Consider the following 25,579-nt stretch of genomic DNA (forward strand, 5'->3'; position numbering starts at 1 on the left):
TGATATGTAAAATAAGTCAGTTTATTCTACAATTTTTCTACTGTGTAGAAAAATGCAAACACAACCTTTATTGTTAACATTTACATTTGGTTCTGTAAACAAAATTGGCAAAAAAAACCCAAAGAATTTTCTATGTATTTATATAAATTTCAAGAATATTTATCACTTCTGAAAATTATTTCTTAAGTCTAAAAGCCAGTAAATGTAGAAGTTGAAGGGGAAGAGAAAAACATTGACAACAGATTTGAATTTTCCTCTTCCCAAATACCTAAAATATCACATATACTACTATTTTCAGTGTAGCTTGTAAAACCCAAAAATTCTGACTTCTCTTCACTAGTCTGAAATAAGTCCAGTAGAGACTGTACTGGTGAACTACAAATTCTGCTTTCCTCTTGTGTAATAAGACATTCAGTTCTTTTCTCATCTAATTCCACATTTGGTTCCAGATTTTTTTTATTTCTTCCTAATAATATTTTCACTTTTCGATGAATCTTACAAGGTGAATTATCTGTATTCTTGATGTCACATTCATTAGGGTCTTCTGGACAACTTCGGGATGGACTCATTGCCTGAAATGTTAGATGCTCCTGTGAACTGTTTAATGCTAACTGACCAGAAACATGACCAAATACTGAATGAAGGTCCTTTTCCTTCTGATCCTTTGCTGAAAAAAGCACAGTATCTGACTTTTGTTTTGGTTGAGATGCACAATTATCCATACTGAAATCAGAAACTTGTATAGATGCCTGTAGCCTACATGGACAGTGATCTACCCTTAGTTCTTCCAAGTCATTTTCATTTGTAATTAATTTATGTTCGGAAATATCAAGAATGCATCCCTTTTCATTTTTATCTGAAGGCAGATGTGTAAAATTTTGTTTTATGTCATTTTCAGCTGGATTTAACAGGAAACATTTATTAGTTGTTTTCTCATCAAGTTCTCTCAATTCAACTGAAGGGTGGGGGATGTGTTCTGAAATAAACACAAGCTTTTGTTCAGGTTCCTGGGTTTCTTTATATAGAAAACTCTGCTTGATCACCTGTACATTATCTTCCTTAAAGTCTTTCTGAGAAATAAGTTGCAATTCTAGTTTTTCTTTTGGTTCAGGTTTTTTCAGGACGTTTGCAGTAACAGGAGACAGGGACCCAATGCTGTATTTTATTCTTTATAGGAGGAAAAGAAAAAAAATAAAATTGCTATCAAACATTTCTGAGTAGTTAAAAATTAGTAAAAATCTTAAAACTATCTACAAAACTTATCTAACTTAGACATTACAAAAATACAGAAATCTTAACTTTCAGCCAAGTTTACTTTAGATGTTTTGGAAGTAATAAAACTTTAGATATAGCTGAAAGCTCCAGTGCACCCTTCTCTCCTCATCCATTTTTCATCCCCATTCCTTCTAGAGATAACCAGTATCCTGAATTTGGTGTTTAGAATTATTTTAATCATATAAGTCCAAGAAAGATGACAGAAAGAGATTTGGGTCTCTGTAATTTTTTCATTATCCTGAAAAATTTTGTAATTTTATGCTTTCATTTATAATAATGTTATATATTCATTTTAGTTAGCAATGTAGAAAATGAGTATTTATTGGGAAACCTAAGACAGAGGCAGTTATTTATTTATCTATTTATTTATTTATAGTTAAGTATAAAATATCTAATATCATACTGAGCCAGAAACTTGGCATCTTTATACTTATAAAGATGACAAATTACTAATCCTTAAGTTTCACACACATATTTGAACTGAAACCCTCGTCTTCATGGAGCCTCTTGATATCCTTGGGATACTAGTTTGTATTAGACAATCCTAAAGAGGAAGAAACTTAACCAGCTTACTAATTGTTTTGTTATACATGTCATAGACAACAGAGGAATATAGAATTCCACTTCTCCCTTCAAAACCAGAATGGTTCCTTTTACATTTATTTTATTTATACTTTCACTTAAGATTCCTCTGGAACAAACGAGGATAAAAAGATCTAAAAACCCTTGTCCAACACTGTTCTTTTTAAAGTCTAGAGATGTTCAACTGACTTACCCAGAGATTAAAACTGTGCATATAATAACAGATAATTTTAAGGAATAACCAACTTATACATTCCTAGTTAGAATTTTGCTGCAGATTGAGTTTTTAGGGAATTCCACATTTTTACAGTAGCCCATATAATTTTAATATTTGGAAATATGCCTCCTCTCCAAATTGTATTTTAAATTAGTCATGAACAACTATTCTGAATGTTATAGAAATATGAGGTTTAGGAACTATCTACCTACATATAGTCGAAAAAACTTTCTAGTGAATTTTCAGAAGCTGTAATTTAATATCATATTTTCTAATCTTCTTTATGGCTTAAGAGTAGTCTAAAACAGACAAAAAGGACTGAATAACAGTATATACTGAGTTATCACCAGTTCCCAGGGTATATCCATATGAAAAACATTTCTTTTTATTCTAGGTTTATGGGAATAATCTAACCAGGATCATTCTGTTGATGTGCAGTCACTGAACATTGAACAGCACGACATTTACACTCAAAAGTCCTGTTAGTATCTGTAGTAAATTTATAGGCAAGTCGAGTTTAAGCAGAAATATTTAGTAAAAGTATAAAGACTTAATAGAGGTAAATGGTAAATGAGGAATGCTCCTTAAAACTTCTTAATATTAACTAAAAATTCTAGCTATTTTAGTCCAAGTTGATGATAAACTTCATGGCTTTACACCAGGGGTTGACAAACTATATAGCACATGGGCCAAATCTAGTTTGCTATCTATTTTTCTAAATAAGGTTTCATTGGAATACAGCCAGTCTCACTCATTTTACATACTGTCTGTGCTGCTTTCATTGTACAATGGCAAAGCTGAATAACTGCAACAGACATGTTATGGCTCATAAAGCCTAAAACATTACTATCTGGTTCTCCATAGGAAAAAGTTTGCCAACTCCTCTATTAGATTATAATATTAAGAAGATGACCTTAAAATCTAAGGTAAGCACTTTTGGTAATGGAGAAAGGAGAGGAAAGAAATAATCAGTTCTTTACACCCTCACAATATATATTCCTTTACAAAGAGGAAACTTTGGATTTGAGTTTAATATTCCAGTAAAATTTAAAACTTAGGTTGATAACTTACTTACCTTTTTTTCTTAGGCACTTCCTTTTCATATTCCACAAAGTCAAAAACTAACTTTGATACAATATCATCAACAACTTGATAGTGATTACTCTGTGCAAAGTTCCTGTGTTGCTCAGTTAAAAGATGCTAAAAAAAAAAGCACATGAATCATAAAATTATATTTTAAACCAACAGATAACCTTTTAGTTGATTTTCTATTATTTACAATGTTGTTAAAATAAAGTTTCTAATAACTACTCCAAAGAAATGTCTTTTTACTAGAACTTCAAAGGATTTTAAGAAGTAAAATAAAAGTAAAAACTAAAACTACAGTTGACCCGTGAATGCAGGAGTTGGGTCGCCAACTCCCCTGCGGCTGAAAAATTCATGTAACTTTTGATTCCCCCAAAACTTAACCATACCAATTGTCCCTCAGTATCTACAGAATATTGGTTCCAGGACCCCACCTCAGATACCAAAATCTGAGAATGCTTAAGTTCCCTAAATAAAATGACACAAATTGATACATACACTTGGACTTCCACATCCATGGACTCCCAACCTCTGATCAAAAACAGTACAGGTATTTACTGAAAAAATCCACATGTAAGTGAATCCACACAGTTCAAACCTGTTTGTTCAAGGGTTAACTGTACTTTAGTTTTCAGTGTTCTGTTTTTCAATGAAAAAAGTAGAGTACTAATTTGTGGTTTCAACGAACTGAAATCAAATGAGCTATATCAGAAAATGAAGATAAAAATGGAGGAAAACAACATTAACATTTAACATTTAGAGTGCGCAGATACTTTTGAAAACACTTTTCCCTTTACTATTTTATTTTATCCTTATAAAACTACCACTAAGGTAGGGCTTATAAAATATTCAGTGAGCAAAATGGTATAATTTAACATATAAGAATTGAAAAGAATCTATAATGTAGATTAAACAAACAAAATGCTGTAAAGGAACAGTTCTGAAAGGCGCAAACAAATGACCTCAATTGGCCAGTGCTTATAATGGAAAGTACAGAGAAGTTATTCTCAATCTTAAGAGTGGTCAAGAACAAAAGTAAATAAGTTCAGTGTACTGGAATAAAACTCACAGGTACAAAGTTCCTTCTGAATAGGTGAAATCTCCAGGCTAACTTTATCATTTGTCAGCTGATCAGGGAATTATATCTAAAAATCCGTATACCAAGATGATCATGGAAGAACCTCAGTTCTGTTTCCCTAGTTTCATATAATTTTAACTTTTGATGATATGATTGTATTTCTAAAAACTAAAATCTCCATTTCTCACAAAAGACACAGCACAGTTGACCCCTGAGTAACTTGGTAGTTAGGGGCACAAAACCCCCGCCAGTCAAAAATCTGTGTACAACTTTGACTCCTCAAATACTAATAGCCTATTGTTGACCAGAAACCTTACTGATAACAGTCAATTAACACATATTTTGTATATCATATACTGTATTTTTACAATAAGCTAAAGTTACTAGAAATCAAAAGAAAATTAACAGTACTGGACATTTGTCATCTGTTTCAAGATGAATCATCTGTCAGTACTACATCAATATTTCATATAATATAAAATACTGTAGATATTGTTATATGTATTACCAACAGTATACATCAAAGATGAAAAAATAATGTGAAAAAGAAGTTCATATTTATTTACAGGTCTAAAAATTCATGCATCGATAACAAAGCAACAATTTCACTGCTTCACATTAGCCTAGTATAACTAATACAATTGCTTCACAGCAGTAAAGAAATCTCCAAAAATTTTTCCAGTATATTTATTGGGAAAAAAAAAAATCTGTGTACAAGTGGACTTGCACAATTCAAACCCATGTTGTTCAAGGGTCAACTGGATTCTGGAATATATATGTATTCTTTCCTTAGCTTGCAAAATTTACCACATACAAGTTACATATATCCAGTAATGTTAAACAAATTAAAAATTATTAAAATTTAAAAAGAAACATTAACTCTTTAAGTTCAGATTCAGCTTTTTCATGCTCTTGGGAGGAAAAATAATTAACTGAAATAAATTAAGAAAAACAATCTCAACTTTTGTGTAGTTCCCCATTACCTCCACCTAGTTCTTATCCTGTGTTGATTTAAATGTCACTTTCTGAGTTTAGTCTTTTGTGACCCTCATTCTCGTTAAGTACTCTCATTATTTATTATCATTATACTTTATACTTCACTTTTGTAACAGTCATCCCACTTGCAAATACATGTTTTATATCTATCTTCTCTGCCAGACCAAAAGATGTATAAGGGTAGGGAATATGTCTGCCTTGTTAATCTCTAATAATCAAATTTGTTAAATGAATGCCTTGATACATTTCTTCATTAGACACTAAATAGCACATACATAAAAAACTGTAAAAAAAAATTTTTTAAAGTATCAATCCCCAAAACTACTTTCACTAATTTTCATTTCTTGTGGCAACCAGTGACCAAGGTTTTCATTTTTTTTTTTTAGCCTCAACATTTTCTGAGCATCAAATTAGGATAACAAACTGATATTAAGGAAAGCATCCATTTCAGATTATGCTACTGCAACAAGAGCAAAATAAAATTTAAGGACCAATCTATAATTTAAATTTTCTAAATGATTTTTAGGAAGGGAAATATTTCTGATAGTTTAGCTTCTGATTAAAAATAATTTTAAATTGTATTTTTCTCTTTATTAAATAAATAAAACAAAATGACACAAAACACTAATATACTTTGGGTTATAAAACAAACTTCAATTTAGAGAAGAGGTAGTTTATAAATCAAATATTTAAAATTTTTCTATCTCTTAAACTTTTCCACCATCTTCTACCAAAACCAAGCACCAAAAAATCCATCTACTATTATAAAAATTAACAATTCAAATTATAACAGCTAACATTTAATAAGCACAGTGTCAAGCGCTGTCCAAAATCACATAAACAAGATAGCCAGGATTCAAATCTGGGCAGCCTGGATCCAAAGCTCTTTTTTTTATTTTTTACATCAGTTTACAAACTATAATAGTTCTCATCTTTAACTTTTTCTTCGTTCCATATATCCTTACAATTATTCTATTTCTCTTTCTGCTACTTAGAAGAATTGTCTCCACTTTCTTCTCATCTTTCTATTAGTTTTTTAATTGCTCAGGCCTGAAATATTGGTCACCTTTGACTTGTCTTCTCTCATCCTCAACATCTAATCCATTGGCAATTCCTCTTGGTCTCACTTTTAAATTATACTCACAATCTGACCATGTTGCATGATTTCTACCACGGCTGAGTCTAGGCTACTATCTTCTGTTCGTTATTCCCATCAATCAGTTTAATTTAGCACTTTTGCATTATTTATTTCAATATTCACAAGTCCTGTTGCCCCCTCAACTTCTCCCAGACCTCTATTTAAATATCACCTACTCAGTTAGGTATTCCTTATTTAGTCTAAATAAATAGCAACATCCCCAATTCCTGCTTTATATTTTCTCATAGCACTGATCCAATATTTTCTCTATATACATCATTATTCTTTTGTCCTACGGTTATAGCTCTCTTCTCCCCCTCCACGGAATGTAATCTTCACAAGGGCAGGAAATTGGTCTCTTTGTTCAATGCTATTAGCCCAGAGCAGTGATTCGTACACAGTAGAGGCACAATAACTATTCGTTGAATAAATAAATGATTTTTTCAATATATATTTCCTCGTTGGGTTCTTAAAATTTCATATAATTTTATCAAAAAGAAATACATATCACTTAATAATTTATCAAGTTGTAAACCACAATCAGATATTTATTCATAGTTTCAGAAATATCAACCCCCAAAATATAAAATCACATTTACGGTTTCAAGATCTTCATATTTTTGCAAGCAACATTCACAATATCCTTTTTTTTTCTTCTCTTTCAACTGGAGTTGAACTGGGATTCCACATTTATCGCCATCTGTTTGGATTCTGATGGAAATACATGAATTAACTGCTGAATATAAGGAATAATTTTAAAATTTATAGGCTCCTCCTATCAAACAGAATCTGCCATAATCTGCACAGAGATTTATATCAACAAATACTTTTAACCACATATTTTTTAAACATGTGGTTTAAACAATTCAAATTATAACAGCTAACAACTGAAAAGCAAACTAAGAATATAATTATTCTGGAAATGTTTCAGATCTCTTAAGGAAAACAACACATTCTCATTATTTGCAAATATTTTTGAGCCCCCCCCCCAATCTATAAATGTCTGTGACACATTGGAGAGATTTGGACTTCATATCTAGCAAATGGGCAATAAAAATATACAAGGGGAAACCATAATAGTGATCACGCACACACACACACGCACACGCACACGCACACACTCCATGGCATTAAATAATTTTAATGTTTAAAATGATAAAAAAATTACTTGAAGGTTAAACCAACCTTAGTTTAACCTGAGTCTGCTTTTGGATGCTAGATGGCTTATCTACATCAAATGGACTGGAGGGCTTCTGAATAGAATAATTTATAAAAGGCATATTGGTCAGCTGAAGATAAAATGGTCTATAAAGTCTAAAAGAATAAAAAAAAAATACATGAAATTCTTCATGATGAAAGAAAACATGTTGAAGTCATATTTCAAAAATAATTCATATGGAATTTGAAATAATAGAAATCAGTCAGGCTTCCTTTTCCAATTCTAGACCTAACTTTTTTAAACATCATTATTTTTAAATTGTGGTAAAACACACCTAAAATTTACTCCTAACCATTTTTAAGTGTACAGTTCTGTTGCATTAAGTACATTCACAATGTTTTCCAACCTTTAACACCATCCATCTCCAGATTCTTCTCATCTTGTAAAATTGAAACTCTATATTCATTAAACAATTTTCCACTCTCTCTTTCCTGTCAGCTTCTGACAACAACCATTCTACTTTTTGTCTCGAAGAATTTAATGACTCTAGGTACTTCATTAAGTGTAATTATGCAGTTTTTTTCCTCTTATTTCACTTAGCATAATATCCTCAAAAAGTTCATCTATGTTGTAGCATGTGTCAGAATTTTATTCCTTTTTAAGGCTGAATATTCCATTTTATGTATCACATTATCCATTCATCTGTTAACATTTGGGTTGCTTCTGCCTCTCAGCTATTGTGCATAGTGCTGCTATGGACATATACGTGCATTTATCTCTTCGAGACCCTGCTTTCAATTATATTTGATATATACCCAGAAGTGGAATTGCTACATCATGTGGTAGTTCTAATTTTTTGAGGACCCTCCACAGTTTTCCATAGGGAATGCACCATTTTACAATCCCAACAATGCAGAAGAGTTTCAATTTCTCCACATCCTCACCAACACTGTTTTTTTTTTTAAGTTGCCATCGGAATGGTTGTGAGATGGTAGTACTTCATGTGGTATTGACTTGCATTTCTCTGATGGTTAGTGATACTGAACATCTTTTCATATGTCTGTTAGCAATCTGCATATCTTTGGAGAAAAGTCCTTTGCCCATTTTTTAATTAAGTCATTTGATTTTCTGTTGTTGACTTCTATATATTATATAACGCTTTATTAGATATGTGATTTGCGTATATCTTCTTCTATTTCATGGGTTGCCTTTGCTCTGTTGTGGCCTTTGGTGCATGGAAATTTATAATTTTGATATAGTCCAATTCCTTTTATCTTTTGTTACTTGTGCTTTTGGTGTCATATTTACGAAATCACTGTCAAATCCAATGAATATCATAAAGCTTTAATTCTGTTTTTTTTTCCCCAGGAGTTTTACAGTTTTAGGTCTTCAGTCCATTCTGAATTAATTTTATATGTGGTATAAAATTAAGGCTCAATTTCGTTCTTTTACATGAGGCTATCCAATTTTCCAAATACCATTTGTTGAAAAGACTGTCCTTTTCCCACTGAACGATCTTGGCATCTTTGTCAACAATCTTTTGACCATACATGCAAAGATCTATTTCAGAGCTCTTTATTCTATCCTACTCGTCTATATATTTGTCTTTATGTCTGTACCAAACTGTTTTGATGACTGTAGCTTTGTAATAAGTTTTGAAAAAACAAAGTGTAGACCTCCAACTTCGGTCTTCCTTTTCAAGACTGTTTTGGGTGTTCAGGGTCCTGTGAGATTCCATATGAATTTTAGGATGGATTTTTCTTTTTCTGCAAAAAAAGCCATTGGGATTTTGATAGGGATTGCAATGAATCTGCATGAACATCGCATGTCTTTCCATTTATTGGTGCTTTCTCTAGGCCTAATTTTGAATTGAATCTTTTTCCTCCATGGCAACACATTTCATAAAGGGAAGCATTCAACACCTCCGTGAGTGCCAAAGAGAATCATTCATCTGAATGAATAACTGGAAAGTCAAGAGAAAATAATCTGATTCTCCCATGCCAAATTAATTTACTTATATTTTAATCTTCATTAAGATCATCTTATAAAATATCAGAGTTAATTTATAAAAACTACCAAATTAGATGGAGATTTAGATTTTATTTCTAAATAACACCTAATAATTTCTTTTTCAGAAATGCAGACAAAATCAAGTAGTAGATATAAACCACAAAGTACTGCATTCATCCAGAGAATGGTTATTTGAAATACTAAAAAAAATGAGTTGGTCTCAAGATTGTTCTAAACTAGATATTCAAGAAATTATTATTTACAACATAGTGTAACTAAATTTAGTCCTTGAACACAAATTAATGTTACTTTCTGTAACTTGTGCCACTTGTCAATTAGTATAATATAAATCTAACACAAAGGGACCTCACAGTATTAATGAAAATATCTTAGTTATTTTCTTTTTCAATATTGTATTTAAATCATAGAGATTAAACTTGGATACTTACTGGTTCATATCTTCCACTTTTACAAAAGGCTTTTTGAGTCTACCTGCTTGAGAACATATAAAACATAATATTAGATACTTACACATCCATTCATTTTAAAAAAAAAAAAAAAAAAAACAAAACTACTCTGGCTAAAAAAAAAACCCAACTATGGATCCATTATCTACTTCATTTCAATTAGAAGTTTTAAGCCTCAGGTGAGGTATTTTACAATATCGACCCATTCCAAAATAACACACTGTCTATAGTCTGAGATTCTTAAAACTAAATGGATCCCTCAAAGGATCTATGAATAAAATCCAGGACGATTAAGAGCTAAAACAGGAAAAAAGTCCAACTCTTACTTTTATAAACCTCTATATTAAATGTTCTTCAATTATGCTTATAAGCAACAGGGTCACAGTATCACCAGTGCCTATAATTTTGACACCAACTGAAATAGGTATTTTCATAGCATATTAATTATTACAGATATTTCAAAGTATCATTTGTGTTCATCACTTCAAAATTATAGTAGTAATTAGAAACACTGTTAGAACTTGATTTTAATGTGTAATAAAAGAATATCACTATTTCATTATTAAAAATATTCTGATAACTGAATTTCAATATAATTATTTTAGTAGTCTAATAATTTCTTTAAAATGTTTTAAAAAATATTATTCTGAGAAGGACTGCCACAGGGGCCCATATTTTTTAAAAAGATGAAACACTGAATAAGTCATTTAAAGGGTTGTTTACATGATTTCCAATATTTTTATATGGTACATTCTATTTTCTAAAGCAAATAAACACATTTAAGAATATCAAAATACTTACTTCTTGCTTTCTGTATGCCAATACCTACTCTTTTCCCCTAAAAATAAATAGATATAATGAGAATACTGGGTTTGAAAGTACACTGAAAATAAAATATCAACTGCAGTTGTGCTCAATATCCTCAAGATAAAAAAATCATACAGGAAAATAACTATATAAAAGAAAGCTGATTACTGAAGTTTTGTGGGGAAAAAGAGAAAAACTTGCTTTTTAAAATCAACTTAACCAAAGATATGAAAAGAAACGATCATTCAAGAATTAAAGACCTTATCCAAGGGGAATGGCATTTAGTGATACAAGATCTCTTTCACAATATCCCTAACTAGTACCGTGCATTCTAGCTAAATTGTTTTTGTCTTCATAGAAAGAAATCAATCAATAAAGAAAAAGTACAGTTAATGAAATAATCTAAAAATAGTCATTTAAGTTATTTTTATGTACTTATTCGGCAAAACCTTTGTAATAAACTGAACGATGGAATTATTGAAAAATGTATTACGGTCTGTCAATTCCAGTCAAGATGGAATACGTGCAATATGGTCAATTATTTCCACTGATTACAACTAAAAACTCTGGACAGAATATCATAAGCTTACCTGTGGACTAAAAAGTAAACAAAAGCAGGCATATTGAAGAATAAAGTAAAAACTCAGAGAGTCTACTTTTAAGGGGGTAAACTTCCCATCCTCCCCACTGCCAGCATTTCTCTTGCAATGTTGCATTTAGGATGGATCTATAGTCATGGAACTGGCAGCAATAGAGGAGCCGGTGGCTAAAACTCCTATATAAACTCCATATTTCTAGATAGAAAAAAACAAGCGAAGAGGTACCTGCAGTCTAAAGAGTTCAGAGAGAATCCCTGTATTACTTCTTTCTTTTCTCCCACAGTTTTTCCCTTAGGGTGGGTCCCAGTTATGAAATTGCAGTTTTAACAGTGCCACAGGCAGCTAAAATTGAGAAACCCCGACTTTCTGATCAGAGAAGCTAGAAAAAGGCCCATTGCTGACTGACTAGAGAGTGAACAGGAAACCACAGAGTAAAAAGCTATTCCCTGTATAAACCCACGTAAGTACCAGGCTTAACTCCAAGCTGCATATGCTAAAGACAGACCCAAAGCAGCATATTCAGGGCTTTGAAAATGGAGCTAAGATTCAAACCACTGCCCAAGTCTTGGACTAACCTATAAGTGATGCATGTGCAGAACAAACAGAAACCTGAATACAAGTCTTTGAAAACTGAAACAGATTAGAACCGCCACCTACAGATATTGAGATAGAACTGATAGTTTGAACAAAACTGGATGATTGCCTGCTAAAATAATGATAGCAACAACAAAACTGGCATTCTCCAGAGTATTATAACAGATCTAGGGTCTACGCAATATAACATTTACATGTTTATTATACAGTCAAAACTTATTTGACATATTAAGAACCAAGAAAACATGATCAGTTTTTGAGAGAAAAAGACAATTAGTTTCCAACACTAAGATGTTCCTAATGTTGGATATAAAAGAAAAAGACTTTAAAGGTAAACATACTTAAATTGAATGGAAAGATATAAGTTCTCAGCAGGAAAAAAAACATAATAGAGAACCAAATGGAAATTGTAAAACTGAAAAATACATGATCTGAAGTATAGAAGTCGCTGTATTTCATTTCACACAGTGAAGTGTCAGTGAACTTGAAGATGAATAAAAAGCTTCAATTCAGTGAATAGAGGAAAAAAAAGATTGAAAAAAATGAAAAGAGCCTCAGGGAACCAACAGGTACCCCACATTCCAGCTACAATAAATATAAAAACGTCTGATATTAGTGTTACTGTAGTTATACAGAGACACAACGGTGAAGAAAATAATCTTTAAACAAAATAGCCAAAATTTCCCAAACATAATTTATCAATTCAAGAAGCTCAGTGAACAGCAAACAGAATAATCTCAAAGTAAACCATGCCTTGGCCTATTACAATCAAACTGCTGAAAACCTAAGATAAAGAAAAAATCCTGACAGCACACATTACATATAAAGAATAATTCAAATGACTAAAGATTTCCCATCAGAATCCATGGAAGCCAAAATACAATTGTAGAACACCTGTACAGTGCTGAAATAAAGACATTCTCAGAAGGAGGAATCCTATGAGAAGTCATTGCCAACAAACCTGCTTTTAAATAATGCAGAAAATTCCAGGCCCAGAGAACCTGGGCCTACAAAAACTGGTCTAGAAAACAGAAGCAGAAATACATCCCAGCATTTTATGAGGGCAGCATTACTCTGACACTAAAACTAAAGACATCAAAAGAGAAAGACAACCAATATTCCTCGTGTACATAATATGCAAAAAATCTTCAAGAAAATAAGTTTCAGGTAAACTGATGAAAAACTCAAAGCACTTTAAGTAGTAGAGCAAAATATATTTATCCAACTTACAAACAAGAGTATTTATGAAATATAATTAATATATGTTTACATGTATCAGTGTGCACAAGATTTATATATATTCATTCGAGACCCATAAATGCATCTTCATTAAAAAGTTTTATGTTTTACTACTTGGCAAACCAAAAGTAATACAGAAACATTTTCACATATAAAAAAAGTTTTAAGTATTGGAATCAAGTTGAACAATTATATATCCTGGATTATACAGTTATTTAGTATTCCTATCCTTTTCGTTTAGGGAGAAAAGATCTTTTTTCACAGCTATTTAGCAAAGCTTTTTATTGTTTTCCTAATGGCTGGCACACAATAGGAACTGAGTATTTGTTGAATACTTAATGAATAATGAATATAGTATTTGTTTAACACTGGGTTACATGTGTTAACAAAACTCAATGTTGAAAGAGAAAAGACATGCTCTGAAAACCCTCATGGAGCTTATATTAGATTCATGGCAGAGATCAGGCATTGAAACGTGCTAAAAGAGTATCTTTTAAGTCTTCCCTTCTCCTTCTGTTACTACCTTAATGAAGCCTAAGAAATCAACCTCTCTCCTGATTACTGACATAAAATCCCAGAATACTTTTGAACTTTGGACTGTGACCTATTAGCAGGCTGTAAAATCAATTTAGAGAGCTGTGACCAGTATTTTTTTTAAATAAAGAGAATACTATAGAATTATTGGTATGAATCACATTAAGGGTTAAGTATTGTTTCATGAAACTTTTGTTTCAGATATGTACTTACACACCTGGGTGTATAAACAGACTTGATATGTGTGTGTATTTAGAGTCCATAAATGTCCTTTAGGGTTTAAATTTTCATACATTTATTTCTATATATAATCCAAACAATCGTAAAGTACAATAGCATAGACAACATATTTCAATAAAGGACTCCCCACTCATCATTTTACAAAAATTTGGAAACAGCCACTTGAAATTTTTTTACTTATAAAGACAGCATTTACTTACTTATAAAGTATTAGCCGTTTTATTTAAATATTAAGTGAATTATCTGCTGCTTTCTGCAAATTGTCCATACCTTATGAGAATTTATTAAAAATGTGACGTTCGCAAAGATTTTATGAATCTTTGTATGTAACATGCATATACAGCATAGTCATGATGTAAAATGTTTCTTAATGAAAATTGTGTTGAAGAGAGTCGGTCTCACCAGCAAATATTCTTTATTGGCAACCAGAAGAGCTTTCCAAATACCTATGCAACCAGTTACCCTCCTAGTAATAATCTCAATAATTTTCCAAACCTTTTAAGATAAAATCTAACTCTTTTATACAGTGTATAGTCTCCTTTATACTACCTGAACTTGCTAATTTTTCCAGCTTCATTTCTTGTCATTCTCCCACTCAATAATCAAGTTATATGAAAACAGAGAAAATTTCCAAAACATCCTACTTATAACTTCATGTCTTTATATATACTCTTCTATAACATTTATTTTCTTTTTAGAGTATAGTAATTTAAGGATTGAGTGAATGCTCAGAGATATGAAAACCATGAGGAAGCTAAGAGATAAGATCCAGAAGAAAATAGGTAAGTTCAAGGAGAAAATGGACGATAGCTGAGAGAAGCAATATGACTGGTTTTAAAAAGTATTTTTGGAAATTGGTCAGTAGTTTTATACCTCATAGGTCGAAGAGTGAATGGAAAGCATAAAAGGAAATTTGAGAAGTTTGGATTATATAAAGATTGGACAGTAGGTAGGTAGGTAGGTATGGATGAGAGATGGAGGTTTTATCGTATGTTTTAAATGGATTGATTACGTATAGAGGCTTCGAAAAGGAAACTAGTAAAAAGGGAAGAGATTGAAAATACGAGAACATTAGGTCTAACAGAGTGCAATGTCCAATGTACTTGTTTAACAAATATTTTGAGGTAAGGCCAGAGAGTCATACCATACAACAAAATTTTGCTATTCTATCATCTAGAGCAGTTGGAAAGTATATTTCCTGTTCAAGTTCCCCAAAGGAATATATTATTTATATTAAAATCTCATGCAATAGGAAAATTGTGGTGTTTTCCTTCAGAATAAACGACATTATCTATTAAAAGCAGCAGCAACCAAAGAAGAAAAAACAAAACTATGACACCATCTTAGGAACAATTTTTACCTTGTGAGTAAATTTGAAAGTTAAACAATATATAATTTATTCAAATAGCAGAAACATGCATACAGTACACAAGCTTATCCCTAGTATATTCTGGCAATAATGTTTACTATTTGGCCAGAAAAATCTACAGATATGTAAACAAAAACAGAGCTTGATCACTTTAATTGTAAATTAAGGAAAATAACATACCACATCTCTTACAGAAGTGCTTGATTTCTTGAGTAAATACAATTCTTTTTTCTTTTGTTCAATGTAGTATCTAATGTCTTTATTAAAAGAAAGAAGGGTTTAAGATTAGCATTTTTATCTTTGGAGTGAAACACTGTTATCTTCTTTCAATTGTATTAAATTTACATGAAAGAATTACCATTATAGGTATCTCCTTATGTAAAGTCTGGAACCAAGGGAATGAGATGGATACTTACAAGAAATATTGTGAAAAAACAAGGATAAAATCCTTACCATCAATATGAAGAATTTTCACTCCCCATGATAAGGCATTTGATAATATACTGTTTGAAGGAATAAAATCCTGTGTAAAAAAAAAAAGTTTTTCTAGAAAATTACTATTTTAAATGAGCTTAATTTAAAAATAATTTGGAGTTTAATGTCACTGAGGTGGTTATTGAGAACAGATCCTACAGTAATGAGGACAACAACAGCAATGAGGACGTCAGTTTCTTTAGGAAATTCTAAAATCCATCCTGCTTAATATATTCCCATATTATTTACAATGAGTACGCACTGTAGCCTTATAGTTAATAGTTTCAATAAATTATTCCATTTGAAAATATAAAAATGCCACAAGCTTCAGAAGTCTCCAGTAATATTTTAAAAGGCCACAAGATGGAGACGTTTCTTCATGAAAAGTAGATTCTGTTCTTCATAAAAAGAGAAACATGCTGATAACAAGTAGGAAAAACAAGGCTTTTCCTACTACAAATGAGGAAAGAAAGGTTTCAAGAACATTTCTATTTTCTACTTGAGTTTTTAATAACAGAATATACACTGTGAATTTTTAAAGTTCCTACTTACATGGTCCTTGATAGCTTTTTCAACTAATAATTTTCCTCTGCTCAAACACACCTATAAAAGACCACAGAACAATCAAACATAAAGTTATAATATAATGCCTCACTGAAAAAGGTTTAAAAAAATAGCTAAATAAAAACAGATACATTTTAACATAAATATAAAATTTAAAATAAATTTTATTTGTACAAGTTTTAATTACTGTCAAAATAAATGTATGGTAAAAAGTGGTCTTCTTAGGGTCTTTGTAGTAAGAGCTATTAAAAAGTTTGTCTTTTCTGGGTGATGCAACTAACCTCAACTGAACAACACGGAAGGTCAGTTCTATAGTAAATTCTATTCAACATGAAAAATAAAATAGCTGGGTTCCTCTAAAATTGTCTATTGTCTGTAATAATAAGTTTACATTTGAGTTCCCCATTAAACTGAAGATCTAAGAATATGAATAAACTGTATATACTGATTTACATGGTATTTCACCTTTTAAAATAAAATAGTAGCAAAAGCAATTGAAATGCTACAGGCAACAATTAATTTGGATCTAGTCACTGGTATATAATCTCATTCCTCCATTAAAACATTAACTGAAAGAATGGATAAGCCTTCCTTGGTCTCCTCTCTTTGACTTTTCTTCGATGTATTCGTCTATTTTTTCAAGTGATATCTCTTATGTAACTCATTTCTTCTGTTTCCCCCTATTTTTCCTGCTTTCCAAATGGCTTCAGTAGGTAAAAATGATAATTACTTTTCAATCTGAGATAAACGTTTTATTTTTTTAATCACTTCCTCTCCACACCTAATCAGTTTAATTTATCCTTCACTGTATCTCCTAACTTACTGGCAATGGAGTGGTAGGGATGTGATGTCAGTAATTCTAGAACAGCGCGGTTAGCAAATTTTCCTGTAAAGGGCTAGATAGTACCTGTTTTAGGCTCTGCAGGCCATATAGTCTATTGCAACTATCCAATTCTGCCTTTACAGCAGGAAAGCAACCAGTTAATATATAAACAAATGGGTATGGCTATGTGCCAATAAAACTTTATTTATGGACAATAAAAGTGAATTTCAAATAATTTCCACTTGCCAAAAAATATTAATTTTTCTCCAACCATTTGAAAATGTAAAAACCATGCTTAGCTTGTAGGCTGTAAAAAACAGGTAGCAGGCTGGATTTGGCTTGTGCCCATAGTTTGCTAATCCCTGCTCTGAAACAAACAAAAGGTTTTCATTTCTTCTTTAAAATAATGATCACTGTTACTTTTTAGTTGTAAACTACTCTAAAAAATAAAAACCATCCCTAAATGCAAGGGTATATTTTAGGAGTAAGAGCATAACCACAGAAGTACTATTAAGAGAAAAATCACCTTTCTATAAGTCAGCAACATTATAAAGGACCAGAAAGCCATACAATGCAAATATTGTTCTACCTAAGTGAACTCTGTTGCCAACTTGCTCTTGAAAATCATGAGATCCTCAAGCTACAGCCTTTCTGATAAGTCTCAAAGCATATTTAAGAGACTTACTGAATCTGGAGACTTAAATGAACTTCCATCATGGCTGGGATGAGGTGAAGTGGTTTCTACAGTATATGCAGATTCTGGACTGGGTACAGGAGAAATTCGTCCAAAGGTTTGTGCAAATTTAGCTTCCTTTTTATTTGAAATAAGATAACTAATATCTTTGCTGAGAAATTCTTCAACCCGCTAAAGGAAAACAAAGTATTTTTAAGTCATATAAACCATATACTGTTTCACATGCTAAGCACAGATAAAATGCCAATTTGATGCAGTTAACATTTTGTAAACTGGTAGTTTTTATACTGCATTCTTCTGAATCTAGAACTCTAAGAAAGTACTATAGGAGTTCCAATCACAAAATGACACCATATTCCAGATACTATTTTTAAGTACTTTATATATTCTAAATAATTTAATCCACTCAACAACCCCATGGTACCAGTAACCACATTTTGTGGAGAAGAAAATCGAAGAGAAGTGACTTGCCTAAGGTTACACCAGTAGTAAGTGATAGAATTTGAAAACAGATACTCTGATTCAAGTCAATGCTCTAGAGTAGGACTACCCAGTAGAACTTACTGCAATGATGGAAATGTTTTTCATCATCATTATCTAATAAGGTAACAACTTGCCACGTGCGGCTACTGAGTACTTACAAAGCAATTAATGTGATCAAAGAACTGAATTTTAAATTTAAATTAACTTAAATTTAAATAACTATATGAGTCCGACTACTGTTTTGGACAGCACAGTTCAAAATCATAAAGTTATAATATTAATCTTTCCATAGGACAAACTAAAGGCAAGGAGGAAATCCTAACCCTTAGGAGTATAAGACTGAAGAGAATTTCCCCACTAAAATGTTTGAAAACCACTACTTAAATGCCTGAATTTATAAACACATGTAGCAAAGTCAATATTATCAAAAGTTGCTCTCACCCAAGGGGCAGAAAATTAAACTAAGTAGAAATAAATACTACAAATCAGTAACTAGTTGCATAAATCAAGGACTTCTACAATATTCTAAACAGCTCTAATTTGTACAGGATCTCAAAATATAAATGGGGATAACAAAAGAAAGTAACAGATGAATTAATTTCATCTAAGCATTAAGCAGATTTGCTAAGACCAGTGCCCCCTCCCCCACCTTGGTTAAATGCAAATCCCTGCTCCCTTTTTCTCTGAGCAACACTTTCATTAACTAGTAAATAAATTAAGTATCCACATTTATTTATTCCAAATACCTACATGGGTCAGCAGAAATATAAACAATTTACACATCAAATACTTTCTTCGTTTTCATAGATATGTGGCCCTAGCACTGCCACAGGTTCCAATCTTACAAGAGAAGCCCAATCTCCTACGTGATTTTAAAATTGTGATAAAACATATATAACATAAAATTTACCATTTTAAACATTTTTAGGTGTACAACTCAGTAGCAATAAACACATTCATAATATTGTGCAACCATCACCACTATCCATTTCCAGAACTTTTTCATCATTCCAAGCTGAAACTCTGTACACATTGAACAATAACTCCCCATTCTCCCCTCTCCCCAATCCCTTTTAATATCTATTTTACTTTGTTTCTATGAATTTGACTATTCTAGGTACCTCATATAAGTGGAATCCTATATTTGTCCTTTCGTGTCTGGCTTATTTTACTTAGCACAATGTTTTCAAGGTTCACTCATATTGGAGCATGAGTCAAAATTTCATTTCTTTTCAAGGCTGAATGATATTCCATTTTATGTATATACATTTTGTTTATCCATTTGTTGATAACATCTGGGTTGCTTCCGCCTTTTGGCTATTGTGAATTACGTTGCTATGAACATGGGTATACAAATCTCTCTTTAAGACCCTGCTTTCAATCATTTTAGGTATATACCCAGAAGCAAAACTGCTTGATCTTATGGTAATTCTATTTTTAATTTTTTGAGGAACCATCGTACTGTTTATCAGAGCAGTTGCACCATTTTTCAATCTTATGAAAAGGGTTTGTTTCCCCATATCCTCACCAACACTTTTTTGATAGCAACCATCCTAATAGATGTGAGATGGTATCTCATGTGGTTTTGGTTTGTATTTCCCTAATGATGAGTGATGTTGACCATCTTTTCATGTGCTTATTGCCCATTTGTAATCTTTGGAGAAATGTCCATTCAAGTCCTTTGCTCATTTTTTAATCAGGTTATTTTTTGTTGTTGAGTTGTAGTAGTTTATAAATTCTGGACACTAATCCTTCATCAGGTATGTGATTTGCAAATACCTTTTACTCCCATTCTGTGGGTTGTCTTTTCACCCTCTTGATAAGGTGTTCTTTGATGCACAAAACCTTTTCATTTTTATGAAGTCCAATTCATCTATTTTTTCATTTGTTGCCTGTGCTTTTGGTGTCATATCCAAGGAATCAATGTCAAATCCAATGTCATAAAGATTTTTCACTATACATTCTTCTAAGAGTTTTAAGTCTCATGATTAGATCCATTTTTAATTAATTTTAGCAGAGTAAGGATATAACTTCATTCTTTTGCATGTAGATATCCAGTTTTCCTAGCATCAGTTGTTGAAAAGATTGTCCTTTCAATGAATGGTCTTGACACCCCTGCTGAAAATCAATTGCCCACATATGCAAGGGTTGATTTCTGGGCTCTCTATTCTATTGCATTGGTCTGTATGTTTGCCCTTATGCTGGTACGACATATTTCCTTTGGTTTTCCATTTCCTATAGCTGGAGTTATAACTCTTTAGTAGTGAATAAAATATTGTTTACAAGTTGGCCCCAATATAACATTGTTTCTTGCCATTTCCCCCATCTAAATCCCAAACTCATTATATTTTAATATTAGCAGTTGCTTAAAAAAAAAATCATGTTTTAAATATGCTCTTTGCTCTACTTAGTTTGTCCATTCTGCCTAATATATTCCTATTAGGCTTTCAAGACTCAGCTCAAACTTTTTTCCCCCCGCTTCTTTAATTCCACCCCCCTCCTCCGCTCCCCACTTCCACCCCTGACCTACGGATGTTGCTGTCTCCCTTTTTAAGAACTGGATCTCTAAAGGCGGGGCATCTGCCCCCACGGGGGCAGCGCACACCTGGGGTCTGGCACACCCAGGGTTTGGTCCATAGTTCCACCGGGGTGCGAACCCAGAACCTTCTGCATGTAAAGCAGACGTGCTAACCGTTATACTATGGAGCCACTCCCTCAGCTCAAACTTTATCTCTGCTATAGCCTAAGATTCCTAAAGGCAGAGTTAATCATTTCCATCTCTGTATTGTAATAGAAATTTCTACATAATTTCTGGTAAAGCATTGATAATGCTACATTGTAAATTATTTAGGTGTCTGATGTTCCCACAGACTGAGAATTCCTAGAGGACTAGACAACCTCTTATTTTTGTATCCCCAGCATATAAAATAATGCTGACATATGGGAGAATCCCAGGGAATAATTTTTGAATGAATTTCCACATGCCCAAATTATCATCATTCTTCAAAGCTGAGTTCAAACTGTGTTTGTACAACAGCCTCCACGAGTTCTCATTTGGAAGTACTCTCTCTTTTTGACATTCTATGTTGTATTAAAATCAGCTGTACCCATGTCATCTCTACCTAGCTGAGGACAGAATGGACATCACATTTATTTTTGAATCTACCAAAACACTTAATACCATGCTCTGTACTGTTGACTTAGTTTTATCACGGTTTTCAATCTATTAGCTATTGTTATTTTCTGATTACTCAATGTCATAATGAACATTAAACAAGTAACTCTGTCTTCAAGTTCATGATATGGCAAGGTATCTGTCCTTATATCTCTATTCTTTTCCAAGTGCCTTATTTTAGCCCAAACTGTTTAGACATGGACCTAAATGCGGTTGGTTCCATGTCTTTTTAAGATGTTTCTGTAACAGCTACTTTCCTTGCCACAAAGATATTTCCCCATTATGTCAGTCTTCACTGCTGTGCTTTCAATGGTTGAATTTGTCAGAAGTGCACTCTCCAGATAAATGGGGTATTTAGATGTTTTCATTAATACTAGAGAAAACAAATGCATAAAGTGGACAATTAAAAAAAGGACAACAATGTAATAATCTGAAGCAAGAGAAATTACAAAAGGATAAAGGGCCTAAGTAACACTAAAAATTAATAAGCATAATCCTTTCAAGGAATATCTATTCAACTAAGTAGTTGTTAAAGTTGAATCTTAAAACTCTTAGTGTCTAGAGGTCAAAGTCCTTTACAGTTCACTAGGAGATTTTTATAAAGTGTTCTTAGTGATAGAAATGGTAAGGTCTAGTGACAGAAATCAGGACATCAAAGAATACTGGAAAGATAGTGTGGGCGGAGATCAGAATTTGAATAAAATTTTTTTAAAAAAAGAGAAATTAAGGAATAAAGTTAATAGATCAAATCCAGTTGAAAATCAACACCTTGGGGGAAAATTTTGAAACTTATCCTCTTAATATCCCCTTACTTCATTGGTCTACTTCAATTTTAGGGTAAAATTTGAAGTATTCATAAAACTAAAAGTCTCTATTATCTAATGCCTAAGTTAATTCAAAATTTGTTTCTTGCAAGTGCCTCAGGAATTGATGTGTGAATGAGAAGAGAGAGAAAACAGGGGCATTACAAGGAGTCTCTGCACTAGCTATTTGAGCTAGTGCTAGCAGTTCTCTTTTCAATAGCTTTACACATTAGACTCCTAAATATGATTTTGTTTGAAGGATTCCACTGCTAAAAACACAAATCTAAAATCATTGATTTAGATCAGAAGGGTTAGTGGGTTATTATATCATATTTGAGAAAGCTGTGAAACTGTATTAGATAATTTCTCTGTAGCCATTATTTGCTAGAGAAACAGAATGGTGCAGTACCATATTAGTCTAGGAATTAGGAGGCTAAGCCTACCCTGGGCCAGTCATTTAACTTCTCTGGATCCGTAAGTACCTAATTTCTAAAATGAAGGAGTCTGTAGGTGGTACAGTCAATATGGTGGCAGGTATATATAACCTTTTGGAATGCAGTCATATGGTCATTATGATATATGCTACTATTATGACAAATATATGACAATGTTTTAAGAAAATAGCAAAAAAAGTAGAATAACTTTTCAAAGATAAATACACTATCACAACAATAAACAATTCCAAGAAACCCGTTATATGTTCTGCAAATCTCTATTCTAGGAATGACAGGATCTATTCAAAATACTCAAAGTTGTTAACCTTGACAAATTTAAAGTGCAGCAGAAATCTTTTTAACAAGAATTAGGGAGTAAACTCAACTTTACTTGCTAAAATTTACCTAATATTAACCTTAATCCTAAGAAAATCTCAGAATTTTACCTGAATTTTCTAATTTCTTAATCATTTACTCAATGTATAAGGTAAGAAAGGAGCAAGTTTTCCATATTCTTAATCCAAACTTGTTCCCTCAATGACAAGTTTTCTGTTGAGACTATAACTCAAGAGTAATTGTAACTTTTAAGTTTCCCGTGTTCTGTAAATAACATTTTTTTTGTTATACTAATCCATACAAATTTATGTAGCTCCCCAATAATCATAATGGAGTTCTTGCTATCTGTAAGATATCCCAACATTACAATGAGAAGGCAATTAGCAGTTCCACCAGGACAAGGGAGTCTCACTTCTCACACTTTGTCAACTTTACACTAAACTAATTGATAATCACAGAAATCTGAAAGTTTTGTCAGGCTACAAAAGGTTAAAAGAGTTTTTCATTAATGACATACATTTGGTAAAAATTTTAAGCTTAGTGCTTATATGGTTATAAGTTTTCCAAAATAAAAAATTTAAATGATTACATATTCTATAAAGTACTAGTTACAAATTGTTCCTTTTTTGTCAGTTTATGGTTTTGACTTACCCCTCCCAGATCCTTAATGTCCTTTTGCAGTTTTTCAGATATGGTGACAGAAGGTAAGTCAATGTAAAATACTTTTCCCCAAAGTGGCTTATATTTGGATTTTTCTGGTTTGTTATCAGTTTTCAGACATTTCAAAGATGGTCTGTTTTTTTCATTTTTGACTTGGATTCCACCTATTGTTTAAAAAATTTAGAATTACATCATGTTTTCTGCAGATAGAAAATTTTTACTAATTTAAAAACATTTCTTTATACAATGATATCACAGAGGGGGAAATCTTTATTCCATCAACTTAAGTTATTAGGATTTTAGTGTATTTCTTTGTAGTATCACTTAGGATAATGGCAAATTTCCTATATATTTTAAGATACTATACTGTAAAACAACTATTTTTCAGTCAATAGTTGAATTTACAGCTGAATATTCAGATGTTTATGTTTTATGTATATGGAATCTTATTGAAAAGATTTTCCTCTTTAGGCTGTAAACTCTACAGGGTATGAGCATTTGCCATTCTGCTGAACATTCAGAAATTGTGCTTAAAATGTTAAACACTTAGCAATGAGAGAAATCTGTTACTCAGAATGACTTAGTCGTCCTCAAAGGTTCCTGCTCAAGGTTTAGTTCCATACAGTTTGTCTGTATATTAAGAACTAAAATTTCCATTTGAAGAACCAAATCACCACTTATTTCATCATTTCCTTTGACGAGATCTGAGATCTAAACAACTGCTTTAAAAATTAACTGAGAACACAATCCGTTCATAAGTTGAAGATTATGTGTGTGTGTGTGTGTGTGTATATATATATACATATATATAATAGGAGTATATATATATATACACACACATAATATACAGATTAAAAAGTAAAGCTTAGAGGTTGGAATGTTTTACCAAATAAAGTGAATGGAAATGGAAGTTTGCTTTTGTTTGTTTGTCCATAATGTTAAAAACAGTAATGGTATGTTTAAAATACAAATACTTTCTCTTTATGAGAACATAAGAGTAAGACCAAAAATCTACCTACAATCACCCAATTTAATCGTGAAGCGAAAAGCCAGGAGCATATCTGCTTTTGAGGATCCAGCTACAGGCTCAAAGGGCCTAAGCCGAGTCTCAGCATCTGTGGGAGCCCCACAGAGTTCTCGGGTCTGCACAGTTTTCTAGTTTTACAACCAACTGCACCACCTGGAATTTGGGGGCCGCAGGAGGAGCGTGAAGAGCGCGAGAGGCCGGGCAGGGATCCATCCCTTTTTGAGGCAAAACTCTTAACCGAGCCATCCTCAGGCCACAGAGAAGGACACGGCAGGCGAGAAAAAAAAAAGCCGGGACCCGAAAGAACTCTGAAGACAACGATGGAATCACGGGAGAGGTAATGATCAAAGAGACTGAAAGCGGAGGAGGGATTTCATACCCTGGAAATGTCCTTTGCTGTGGATCCTCATAGCTCCGGAGTTCATGGCAGCCGCCCGGCACCTACATGCTGCGTCCGGGGAGGGTGTCGCGCCGGACGGTCGAGAAAACACGGTTCCTCAAGGCCCGTAGACGGGCCAGTTGGCTCTTCCCTTCCGCGGATTATCACACCCACGCCGTAGACACAGCGCTTCCTCCTGTTGGGTTTCCAGGGCAGGACCCAGCTTCAAGGCGCGGAAGAGGAAGAGGAAAAGCACAAACGAGTGGACTGCGGCGGTTGAAGATTTGAAAACGCGTCACGCGGCCGCGGCGCCGATACGCGCGCCCCGCCTCCTCTC

At 32.7% G+C, this 25,579-nt stretch overlaps 1 protein-coding gene across 7 annotated transcripts; it reads right to left on the reverse strand.

Annotated features, from left to right (window-relative positions):
* Positions 1-25,558, reverse strand: DBF4 (DBF4-CDC7 kinase regulatory subunit). 7 transcript variants are annotated; one of them, XM_039878187.1, is made up of 13 exons: positions 25,243-25,558; positions 23,828-24,000; positions 17,937-18,116; positions 16,417-16,467; positions 15,844-15,913; positions 15,571-15,647; positions 10,810-10,846; positions 9,991-10,033; positions 9,208-9,297; positions 7,558-7,686; positions 6,972-7,083; positions 3,150-3,274; positions 1-1,167 (listed from the first exon to the last, which is right to left on the reverse strand). In XM_039878187.1, exons 1-13 carry the CDS (start codon positions 25,286-25,288, stop codon positions 189-191), a joined length of 2,112 nt encoding a protein of 703 aa, XP_039734121.1. In that variant the 5' UTR covers positions 25,289-25,558; the 3' UTR covers positions 1-188. The 7 variants fall into 7 exon arrangements, with proteins under 7 accessions (XP_039734121.1, XP_039734120.1, XP_039734124.1 ...); XM_039878186.1 differs by having other exon boundaries at positions 9,991-10,036; XM_039878190.1 differs by lacking the exon at positions 9,208-9,297 and having other exon boundaries at positions 25,243-25,557.
* Between the last annotated feature and the right edge of the window lie 21 nt (positions 25,559-25,579).

Source organism: Pteropus medius, unplaced genomic scaffold, assembly GCF_902729225.1.
Source record: "Pteropus medius unplaced genomic scaffold, Ma_sr-lr_union100, whole genome shotgun sequence".
Lineage (NCBI taxonomy): Eukaryota > Metazoa > Chordata > Mammalia > Chiroptera > Pteropodidae > Pteropus > Pteropus medius.